Raw genomic sequence first — 12,148 nt, 5'->3', positions numbered from 1 at the left:
ATCCATGACAGTTTTGAACTCCATTCCTTAAATACTATTGGAGTCAAACAATAATTACTTTCTATAAGTATAGGGAGATTGTATCTCTAAAATAATCAGAGATAACCCAAATTAATCCTTAGACTGTTAACAATCCTTAGGTTGTTAACACTCTGAGATACCCTTGATGATTTTCAACCCAAGGGATGATCATGAATTTGGTCAACACAAACATACAACCTTAAAATGAGGTCTAACTTGAACTTTTTAATAGAACTTGTCAAAAAGTTTATCTCATTATGTCAGCAAAAGTGTGGGTGAAAAGAGATTCCTGGCAGGGCGCAGTGGCTCACGGCTGTCATCCCAGTACTTTGGAGAACAAGGCAGGCAGATCACTTGAGGTCAGGAATTCAGGACTAGTCTGGCCAATATGATGAATCTCCACTAAAAATACAAAAATTAGCTGGGTATGGTGGTGCACTTGGGAGGCTGAGGGACGAGAATTGCTTGAACTCGGGAGACAGAGGTTGCAGTGAGCTGAGATCACACCACTGCACTCCAGCCTGGGCGACAAAGTGAGATTCTTGTCTCTAAAAGAAAAGAAAAGAAATTCCTACATATTGTTCATAAGTGTAAAATTGGACATTATGGAGAAAATTTAGACAGTGTTGATCAACGGTGCCTACACCCACTGACCTAGCAATTCTACCTCTCTAGAAATTCTCCATATGTAAATACTCATACATATGAACATGAAAATGCAAGAATTTAGGCTCAGCGTGGTGATTCACACCTGTAATCCCAGCACTTTGGGAGGGCAAGTCGGGAGGATTGCTTGAGTCCAGGAGTTCCAGACCAGCATGGGCAACACAGCGAGACCTTGCCTCTAAAAAAAATTTTTAAAAAATTAGCCAGGTGTGGCGTGCACCTCTAGTCCCAACTACTCGGGAGGCTGAGGTGAGTGGATCGCTGAGGTGGTAGGCTGCACGGAGCTATGACTGCACTACTACACTCCAACCTGGGTGACAGAACAAGACCCTGTCTCAAACAAATAAAAAAATTAAAGCATAACCTGTAGGAGATAGCTCAGTGAATGCTGATGTTCAGAAGAAGGATTTGAGTTATCTCTGATTATTTTAGAAAGGTGATGGATTAGCGATCAGGGAACAGTCTCTTGAATAAGGATCCCCTGGATTTGACGCCCATCCCTATTGCTTTTGGCTGTATAACCTTGAGCAAATTACTTACCTGAGCCTCAGTTTCCTCATCTGTAACTGCATTACAGCTGTGTTGTGAAGGTTCGATGGGATGGTGCCTGCAAAGCTATTTTACTCCAGTACCTGGCGCATAATAGGCACTCAATGTAGCCGTAATTATTATTTAATAAACAACATGTTGTTCTATGTGATGATGGCAGGTTAAGGGGCTACTTTGGCAATAGAATCTGCCCTCTTGGAGTAGGGCTGAAGGCTATGGAGTTGGGTGAATTCCTCTCTAGCACTAATCAGCCTTCAAGCACATCATTCGCTAGCCTCCACTGGCCTCAGTTTTCTCAAATGTAAAGTGACCAGAATAAATTCCAAGTCTTGAGAGTTTGCTCTGACACTTAAACGTATACTATTCGTAAGAGTTTAATACACAATTATTTTCTTTCCTGTCAACCTAATGGCGAAGACATGGAATAACCCATCAAACAAACAGCCCAGTAACCCCAGGAAACAAGAGAGACGGAGACTAGGGCGACGGGAGAGTCAGTTAGGGCCAGTGCGCCGCGTTTCGAAGGGGACGGCCACGGAGCAGTGGGCGGTCGCTCAACTTCGCAAAAGCTCTCCGACAGCGGCTGGGGAGACAGGATCCTACTGGAGGCTGCGGCAGCCTGACTGTCACCCGGGCAACCCCGCCTTCCGGTTCGCTCTACAACCCCTTTCCTCCGCTTCCGATTCCGGCGTCGTGCGTCATCGCTGGGCGACTGATTTCAAGTTTCCGGTCAGGTCAGTCCCGGGGTGCGGTTGGGCGGAGGGAGGTGGAGAGTCGGGGGTCACCAAGCCTATCCTCGGCGTCAGTCTGCCACTGAGGCTCGGCGCTGCCATGGATAGCGGAGGGCGACCCTCGCTGTGCCAGTTCATCCTCTTGGGCACCACCTCTGTGGTCACCGCCGCCCTGTACTCTGTGTACCGGCAGAAGGCTCGGATCTCCCAAGAGCTCAAGGTCAGTGCTGAAGCCGGCCTGGCCTCAGCCGGCTCCTCTCTGTCCCAGGTCCTGGGAGCCCACGATTCACGTTGGCCGCCCCACCGTCGGACACTGTCCAAAAAAGGAAACAGCTTCTGAAGGGTGTTATCCAGCCAGTAAATAGAGGAGCGTGGGGCAGGATTCGGGCTCGGGATAACGGCTGCTCAGCTCTTTTCTCCCAAGTCCCTCTTATGACTCAGAGTGAATCTTCACTTCATTACTTTACTCGAAAAATATTTATTGAACACTTGGGATGCTCCAGGCAGTGAGTAGAACAGATGAAAGTCCCTCCCCTCGTCCCCTCATGGAGATTCCATTTTAGTACGACTAGACAGCAAATATGTAAATCAGGCGGTGTGACAGATGGTGAGCAGTGCTTTAGTAAGGTAGGGGAGAGAGGACATGGAATGCTGGAGAAAGGGGGATCTCCTATTTAAATAAGGTGACATTTGAGCAGAGCCCAGGAGGAGTTGAGGGGTCTTGCAGATATCTAGCGGGAAGACGGAGGAAACAGCAAGTGCAAATATCCATTTACTGAACCACTCTGCTCCTTGCTTTACAGACGCTTCCTTTTTTAATATTATAGTTACTTTTTAAATGGCACTCTTTTTTTGAACTGTGCTTTATAGTTTACACAACACTTTTGTATTATTTTCCGGGTTCAGTCGATTCTCCTGCTTCAGCCTCGCGAGTAGCTGGGTTACCATGCCCAGCTAATTTTTTTGTCTTTTTTAGTAGAGGCAGGGTGCCCGGCCATGTTTTCATGTTGATATTCTTTCTCTCTCTCATTCTCATTCTCTCTCTCTCTCTCTCCCCCCTCCCTCCCTCTCTCCCCCCCCTCCCCTCTCTCCCTCCCTCCCTCTCCTCTCTCCTCCCTCCCTCTTCTCTCTCCCCTTCCCTCCCTCCCTCTCCTCTCTCCCCCTCCCTCCCTCCCTCCCTCTCCTCTCCCCCCCCCGCTCACTCCCTCCCTCCCTCTCCTCTCTCCCCCCTCCCTCTCCTCTCTCCCCTTTCTCTCCCCTACCCCCTCTCCTCTCTCTCCAACCCCCTCTCTCCTGTCTTTTCTTTCTTGTCTTTTCTGTTTTTCTTGATGGAGGCTTGCTCTGTTGCCCAGGCTGGAGTGCACTGGCGCGATCTAGGCTCACTGCAACCTCCACCTCCCAGGTTCAAGAGATTCTCCTGCCTCAGCCTCTTAAGTAGCTGGGAATAAGGGCACCTGCCACCACACCCGGCTAATTTTTGTATTTTTAATAGAGACAGGTTTTGCCATGTTGGCCAGGCTGGTGTCCAACTCCTGAACTCAGGTGATCTATCTGCCTCGGGTTCCCAAAGGCGTGAGCCACTGTACCTGGCCAACAATAATTTTTGAAGTAGATAAAATGACAGTTACCACCACATTGCAAATGAGGAAATTGAGAGGAAAGGCTTTTCCTTTTGGAGGAAAGGCCATACAGCTAGTCAGTTTGAAACTTAAATTTAGTTTTTTTGATTCCAAGGGTAGGATTTTAATCTGATTGTCATTGCTTTATTGTGACTATCTGGCTGGTCTAGAGAGATGGGCCTCTTTAGGTCAGAGACACGGTATTTATCCATCTTCTTTCCTCTAGCTTCTAACACAGTATTTGACAAGTGGTAGATGGTCAGTACGTGTTTGTGGGTTCCTTTTGGCTGAAGTTTCAGAATACAACAGCTAAAGACCTAACTTAATTTGATGTTTCTATGAAAGATGGATTCCTAAACCTGGTTAACTTCATTATCATATTGTTTTCAGTAAGGGTTTAGAAATCAATGTGTGGGCCGGGCTGGGTGATGAGAGCAACACTCTATCTCACACACACACTCACACACACAAAAAACAAAACAAACAAAAAAAACAATGTGTGAAATACCTGCTATGAAGGGAGTTTTGGAATCTGGGAAGAACCGAGTTATGAGGCAATTGAATTTGCTGTGCAGTGGCATTCTAGTGAGATTCCAGCTGCCCTGTACTTCACCTAATTCAATAATCAAGTTACTCCCAAAGTCATTAGCTCTGTGAAACTGATACTTCACTTTCTGACTCCAAACCACTTTGGCTTCAAGTTGGCTGGAAGTGGGATTTTTTGAAGCCCCATCTTTGTGTGACCTTAAAACCTTTGCCAATCAGTTCCTAAATGAGGCTGAAATAGCCCCTTCCTGGAAGAAGAGTTGAGAGTCTTTAATATTTTAGATTCTGTTTTCTATTTCCTTCCTCTCTTTCTCCCTCCCTCCCTTCCTTTTCTTTCTCTTTGTCTTTCCTTCCTGTCCTTCATTTCTTTTCTTCCTTTTTTTCTGTGTGGTGTTGTTTTTGTGACAGGGTCTTACTCTGTTGCCCAGGCTGGAGTGCAGTGGCATGAACATAGTTCATTGCAGCCTCGTGCTCCCAGGCCCAAGCCAGTCTCCTGCCTCAGCCTCTTAAGTAGTGAGGACTGCAGGTGCTCACCACCATGCCCAGCTAGTTTTTATTCGTAGAGATGGGGTCTTGCATGTTGCCCATGTACTGTTGGCTTCAAGCAGCTGTCCCACTTTGGACTCCCCAGAGTGCTGGGATTACAGGTCTGAACTACCATGCCCATCATAGAGTCTATTTTTTGATCAGATGACAAAACTGAGTGGGGCTTGTGTCCTATCCTGTGTATCTCTCACAGTGAGAATGCATACTGATTGCATGCCTCCTATGTGTCAGCCTCTGGGCTGGATTCTTTCACACCTTCAAGTTCATTTAACCCACATAAAAAATCCTGTGAAATTGCGTTTTCCCCGTCCTTTATGGTTTTGGAACCTGAGACCCAGATAAATGAAGTTGTCCCAAGTCACAGTGGATGCATTGGAACTTGATTCAACTCCAGAGCTTTCTGATTGTATTCTTCCTCTTCCCCCTTTAAAATTTGAATTGGCTATCCTGTGATAAATACTTACTGTCTGACTCAGGGCAGATCACTTCACCTCTCTGAGCCTGTTTCCTTACCTGTAATTGGTGATGATAATGTCTGCTGTATAGGGATGGTGTGAGCATTAAGTAGTTTATGCATTTAAAGTGCCTAGCATATTGCCTGGTACATAGTATATTTAAATGCCTATTTATTCATTAATTTATTCATCAAATAATGTGATAAATGCTTGTTGTGCGTCACGCAGTTATCAGCTATAGGGGGATAGCAGTGAACAAGACAAACAATGTCCGAGCCCTCCTAGGGTTTAACATTTTAGTGGAGGGAGACAGATAATACCTGAGTAAATTGTTAGTTGTTATTGCTGTTATTGTGGTATCTTCAGTGTCAGTGGCTAAGAAATTTTGATTGACCTTGTTCCTGTCATTTACTGTGTAGCAGTAGCTTAAATTCAGAGTGACCTTCATATACATCTCGTATCCCATCACCTCTTTAGAGGTTACTGAATCTATCATTATTAAGAGTTGTTTCTGGGAATACCCTGAAAGCAGAGATGGTCCTTTATTCTTCCCTGAATCTCTAACATCCAGCACAGTGCCTGGCACATAGATGCTCAGGAAATGATTGTTGATTTTATTCCTTTTGTCTTATTTTTGAAACAGCAGTAACAGACTTGGTTTCCCAAGTACAGCGGGTTGGGCACTCTGAGTTGGAATTGGGAGGAGAACTAGGGATTGTTAGAGGAAGACAGCAGCAGAAGGAACCGTGCTCACTTAATTATGACCGTGAGAAAGGCAAAAAGTAGAACAGACTGGGTGCAGTGGCTCATACCTGTAATCCCAGCACTTGGGGAGGCCGAGACAGGAGGATTGCTTGAGCTCAGGAGCTCAAGACCAGCTTGGGCAACATTGGGAGGCCCTTTCTCTACAAAATAAAAATATTCGCCAGATGGGGTGATGCATGCCTGTGGTCTCAACAACTTGAGGGGCTGAGGTGGGAGGATCACTTGAGCCTGGGAGGTTGAGGCTGCAGTGAGCTGTGATTGCACTGCTGCACTCCAGCCTGTGTAACAGAGACCCCATCTAAAAAAAAAAGAATGGCATTTGGTACTAGTCAACAGAGACTTGCCCTGTTGAAGCAAAGGCAACCTCCCATCTTGTATTTTTAATAACACACAATGCAGAGCATTGGTTTGTAAAGATGTGGTAATATTAAGAATAACACTACCAGTTCTCAAACCACTACCATGTGCTAGGCAATAGATTAGGTGCTTTAGACCCAAACCCTTTGATCATAGCTCTGTGTTGTCAAGAAGAGATTGAATGATGTACAGTCTGTGGTATGTAAATTGACTAGTACCTTTTCTATTTTCACTAAAAAGTCTTACATGAAAAGGAGTGTAGGTTTTGGCTAACTGGAAAAAGAATGTATGTGGCACCCCCATTCTGCAGTGATGGAAGAGGGCAGAGGCATGGCTCCATTCCTGTTGATGTACACAGCTTTGAAATCTGATTCTCGGTAGTCACCTTCCTGTCTAATTTCCTTATTCTCTTAACACACACAAAAATAGAATCTTTTTATTTTTTTGCCCTTAAGTTTGATTGAGCATGTCAGTGTTCAACGGCTAATTTATTTATGTGTTTTTTTTTTTGTTTTTTTGTTTTTTTGTTTTTTTTTTTTGCATTTAGGGAGCTAAAAAAGTTCACTTGGGTGAAGATTTAAAGAGTATTCTTTCAGAAGCTCCAGGAAAATGTGTGCCTTATGCTGTTATAGAAGGTATGTTTGCTTTTTGGTCAATGGAAAATAACTTCCTTTTTCCAAAAGATTGATAAAGATAATCTTGGCTAATATTAAGTGCCTTTCATGGTATTGGGTCCATGGTCCAGAACATACTTTGAAAGTATATTGGGGTCAGAAAGACGTGGGTTATTGCCTTGCGATCTCTAAGATTACCAAACCTTTCTGAACCACTTTTGCCCCATCTCGAAAATAATGCCTACCTTTATGGGGTTGTTATAAGACAGATTATGTGATCCAGGCAAAGTGCTTAGGAGAGTGCTTCTAGAATGTGGCTTATGGTGATCAGAATGTCATTGTTTTGATAAATTAGCAAAAGTCAACTGAAAACATTTAATTTTTAAACTTTTTAAATTAAAAAAAATTTTTTTGAGGCCAGGAGTGATGGCGCATGCCTGTAATCCCAGCACTTTGGGAGGCTGACATGGGCTGATCACTTGAGCTCAGGAATTTGAGACCAGCCTGGCCAACATGGTGAAACCCCGTCTCTACTAAAAATATAAAAATTAGCTGGGAATAGTGGCACATACCTGTAATCCCAGCTACTTCGGAGGCTGAGGCAGGAGAATCGCTGGAACTTGGGAGATGGAGGTTGCAGTGAGCCAAAATTGTGCCACTGCACTCCAGCCTGGGTGACAGAGTGAGACTCTGTCTCAGATAGTCTTGGTTCTGTTACCCAGGTGGCTATAGTATGGTGGCATGAAGTATAGTGGCATGATCATAGCTCACTGCAGCCTCAACCTCCTGAGCTCAAGTGATTATCCTGCCTCAGCCTCCCAAGTACCTGGGACTACAGGTACATGCCACCATGCCCTGCTAACTTTTTTATTTTTTGTAAAGATGGAATCTCTCTATGTTGACCAGGCTGGTCTCAAACTTGTGGCCTCAAGCGATCCTTCTGTCTTGGCCTCCCAAAGTGTTGGGATTGTAGGTGTGAGCTACTATGCCAGACCAGAAAACACATTTTAAATTACATGAAAGGAGAGGGCAAAAAAATTCTTCAGCAATAATAGAATTTGTGTCCACTTAGGAGCTGTGCGGTCTGTTAAAGAAACACTTAACAGCCAGTTTGTGGAAAACTGCAAGGGGGTAATTCAGCGGCTGACACTTCAGGAGCACAAGATGGTGTGGAATCGAACCACCCACCTTTGGTATGTATCACTTCTCCACTGGCCAAAACCCTTGCAGTTGGTCCATTCAGATGCTGCGGTCCTGGGTGCTGTTGCTGTGTCTTCAGCTTCTCCTGAGACAGGTGGAAGACCAGTCTGTTCATACGGGTCATGTTCCTGTGTGTTGTCTGCGGGCCTCCTTCATCAGAATCACCTACGCATCTTGTTGAAATAAAGGTTTCTGGGCTCCCTTTCAGACTTACCCAACCAGAATCTCCAGAATCTGGAATCTGTTGTTAGGCATACTGAAGCTTGAGAACCACTGGTTTTTGAATTAGTAATTTCAGTATTTCCTAAAATGCTTTTGTGCCATCACATGAAATATCAATTTTTCTTTTCTTTTTTTTTTTTTTGAGACGGAGTTTCGCTCTTGTTACCCAGACTGGAGTGCAATGGCGTGATCTCAGCTCACCGAACCTCCGCCTCCTGGGTTCAAGCAATTCTCCTGCCTCAGCCTCCCGAGTAGCTGGGACTACAGGCATGCGTCACCATGCCCAGCTAATTTTTGTATTTTTAGTAGAGAAGGGGTTTCACCTTGTTGACCCGGCCAAAATATCAATTTTTCAACTGGTCCTACTGGTTTTTGTTTTACAGTGGAAAGGGAAATGAATGGTTTCTGCAGTCTTGTGGGGGTGTTTCTTGCCCACTAGTAATCGTCCCAGGACCTAAAACTGGAGCCTCCTTGTTAGGAGGCACCTGGAGATAGTGATCCTACTGTCTTGTTCCAGGTGCTTCAGACTCCACGCTGTCCTCCACATTTAGCTGATCTCTAGCTCTGCCTGGGTGTTTGGTGTTTGCCACCCTGTATCTTCAGTTCTCTTCTTCTTTTAGGAACGATTGCTCCAAGATCATTCATCAGAGAACCAACACAGTGCCCTTTGACCTGGTGCCCCACGAGGATGGCGTGGGTGTGGCTGTGCGCGTACTGAAGCCCCTGGACTCAGTGGATCTGGGCCTAGAGACTGTGTATGAGAAATTCCACCCCTCGATTCAGTCCTTCACCGATGTCATTGGCCATTACATCAGCGGTGAGCGTCCCAAAGGCATCCAGGAGACTGAGGAGATGCTGAAGGTTGGAGCCACCCTCACAGGGGTTGGTGAACTGGTCCTGGACAACAACTCTGTCCGCCTGCAACCACCCAAACAAGGCATGCAATACTATCTCAGCAGCCAGGACTTCGACAGCCTGCTGCAGAGGCAGGAGTCGAGCGTCAGACTCTGGAAGGTGCTGGCGCTAGTTTTTGGCTTTGCCACATGTGCCATCCTCTTCTTCATTCTCCGGAAGCAGTATCTGCAGCGGCAGGAGCGCCTGCGCCTCAAACAGATGCAGGAGGAGTTCCAGGAGCATGAGGCCCAGCTGCTGAGCCGAGCCAAGCCTGAGGACAGGGAGAGTCTCAAGAGCGCCTGTGTCGTGTGTCTGAGCAGCTTCAAGTCCTGCGTCTTTCTGGAGTGCGGGCACGTCTGTTCCTGCACTGAGTGCTACCGCTCCTTGCCAGAGCCCAAGAGGTGCCCTATCTGCAGACAGGCGATCACCCGGGTGATACCCCTGTACAACAGCTAAGGGTTTGGAAGCCACACAGCTTGACATGGAAGCACCCCTGCCCCTTTCCAGGGATTTTTATATCTAGGCCTTTGGAGGAGCAGTGGTGGGGGTAGCTATCACTTCTAGATATGATTGAAAGAGGAACTGGGTAGAAACTCTCCAGACCCACACCTGCAACAGCAAGATGCCACCTTTCCCACCCAAGAGGGGACCCTGTCCATCTGGGTCTTGAGAATTAGAGCCCTGCCCTGGGAGGGTGCTGCGGCATGGCATCTCCTCCCAGGAGCCAGATTAGCGTGAGTGTGACTGAAAATGCGTCATCGCTTAAGTACCAAAGCCAGTGCTCAACAGCACTTATGTTCCTGTGTCTTCTGGTTCTTTCTGGTGAATCGTTGATTGTTGTGGACTTGGTGGAGGACTCAGTTGGAGGGGAGGAAAGGCTAGGCCCTGAGTACAGCAGATGCCTCAGGTGCAGCAACTGAAGACTCTGTTGCAGCTTTTCTTCCTTTTGCTCATGCCCTGGGAAAGTCTTTCTTCAGAATTGTCAGGCTGGGCAGGTCAACCTGTGCTCTTTTCCCCTCGTCTGCTTGCCTCCTAAATGCCTGCACGTGTGCATAGAGGATAAAGGAACGTGAAGTCAGCACATCTGCTTCTGCCCAGATGTGTGGGGCCCTGGGCAACAGATTGAAGAGAGATCACGTGAGGGGCAGTTGGTCAGGCAGCCCTCCTGGTTTTGCCACTGGCCCTGATTTGAACTCCTACCACTTGGGAGACCTCAGGGGTGGCCCCTGGTTTTCCCTCCTGGAGAATGAGGCACAAAGGCCTCGCCTCCCAAAGAATGCAGTGTGGACGCTGCTGTCCTAGTGTCCTGGCTTCACAGCTTCCTTGCAAGGCTTTCACAAGGAAAAGCAGCTGGCCAGTACCCTGAGCAAATGGCCTTTCAGGGCTCCCTGTCCAGCCTGTCGCAGCATCAGCATCCTTGGTGTGCTCATGTTGCTTCTCCTGGTGTGAGCCCCTCCCTTTGTTACCGTTTGCCCCTCACCAGCCCTTCGTGAGCCTTTGAGTGCAAGACAAGTGGGGCTGCCTTTTGCCACCTTTGAGTAGTCAGAGTTCACATACACAGCTTTCTTATTGCCCTTTTCTGCCTCTGAATATTCATCTCATCTTCCTTTGTGCAGGGGGTGCTCTCAGGGGCTGACACTAGTGCAGTGCAGTGTCCAGTGTGAACAGCACAAATTAAACATGTTGCAAACGAGTGCTAGCCTGTTGCTTTGTTAAGAGTTAAATGGCTAAGCCAATTTAACAATCCCAGGATGGGATTGAATCCCTGCCACAATGAAGTGAAAGGTGGAGAGTTTGAGGCCTCTGTGTCCTTTTCCTTGGCTGTAGTGGTTTGGGGCTCCCCCAGATGGTGTGATGAGGAGGCTGGTATGCCAGCCTCCTGGGGAGGAATCTGGACAGCCCACCTGAGGGCCATACCTGGCCTTGCTGACAGTCTTCTAAGAAGTCTGTTGCGACATCTTACAAACCAGGGCAGTGAGATTTTACCTGATGGGAGAATGGGATGGGGTGCTGGGGGACAGCAAAGAGGAAATGAGCATTTAGCAATGCTGCTGTGCACAACCTATTGTGCCGCGTGCTGTTTCAAACTCACTTCAGAGTGGGTTCATACTCACAAAACCCCTGCAGGCTGAGCCCTGGGGTCTGCTGTGCAGGTGAGGAAGTAGGCCTGGAGAGGGTCCATTCACTGGGCTGAGGGCACAGAGCTCGTAAGTCACGGGTCTGAACTTAAACCCCAGGCTATCTCTAAAGCCCTCATCTTCCTGCTCATCAGTGTGGGGCCAGCGTACTCCCTTAGTGCTAACAACACAAGAGAGGTGTTCCCAAGTCGGTAGAGGAGGACTGGCGGCCACACTAGAGGAACAGGTGAAAGTTGTGGTAAGAAGCCACTTGCCAATACTGAGTCCGTCCAGTGAAGTACGAAGACCCTGGTTTTACAGAAGGTGCTGGAGGGTGGGGCAGGGCGAGAGGCTACTGATGGCAATGAACTCTTTGCACACTTTGGAAGCCTCTGTCCCCTTTTCGTTGTCCTTCAGGCACTTAGCTTGTAATAGCAGGTGAATGAACTGGCCCAGGGGGATTTGCATGGTAATCTATCTGAGTTCAGCCTGTGGCATAGCTTTCATGGGTAAATCTGATCAAAGAGATTAGAAAGGAGCGGGCAGGCTGCTTTCCCCAGCCCACCTCTATCTTGGGCAGACTCCAACTTCATCCCGAGTGTTCCTCCCCATTGAGCTTCTCAACTGAGCTCCCTGTCGTGGTAGACCCAGGAACGGCACATAACTCCTGCCTCAGGAAGCTGGCATGCGCCTGGACCCCCTGGGTATGAGGGCCCTGCTTGGTCGTAGCCTTCTGGGGACTGAGACTGTCCCATGCTCTACTCAGCGATCACTGGCAGTTCCCACCTATTTGAAACGCCTCGTCTCCAGGAGGGCTGCATGGGGCCTAAATGGATGTATGGAACC

The 12,148-nt window shown here is 47.4% G+C and overlaps 1 protein-coding gene and 1 long non-coding RNA gene across 2 annotated transcripts; one reads left to right on the top strand and one right to left on the bottom strand.

The window, feature by feature from the left end:
• Positions 1–226: 226 nt before the first annotated feature.
• LOC144576944 (uncharacterized) lies at positions 227–1,890 on the bottom strand. The gene is made up of 2 exons (XR_013519839.1): positions 1,228–1,890; positions 227–569 (listed from the first exon to the last, which is right to left on the bottom strand). It is a non-coding gene; the product is annotated as an uncharacterized LOC144576944 (long non-coding RNA).
• Positions 1,891–1,956: 66 nt separating this feature from the next.
• On the top strand, positions 1,957–10,878 carry MUL1 (mitochondrial E3 ubiquitin protein ligase 1). The gene is made up of 4 exons (XM_009000553.5): positions 1,957–2,187; positions 6,803–6,890; positions 7,942–8,062; positions 8,912–10,878. Exons 1-4 carry the CDS (start codon positions 2,068–2,070, stop codon positions 9,639–9,641), a joined length of 1,059 nt encoding a protein of 352 aa, XP_008998801.3. The 5' UTR covers positions 1,957–2,067; the 3' UTR covers positions 9,642–10,878.
• Positions 10,879–12,148: the final 1,270 nt, after the last annotated feature.

Source organism: Callithrix jacchus, chromosome 7, assembly GCF_049354715.1.
Source record: "Callithrix jacchus isolate 240 chromosome 7, calJac240_pri, whole genome shotgun sequence".
NCBI lineage: Eukaryota > Metazoa > Chordata > Mammalia > Primates > Cebidae > Callithrix > Callithrix jacchus.
This window is presented reverse-complemented; position numbering and strand designations above follow the sequence as displayed.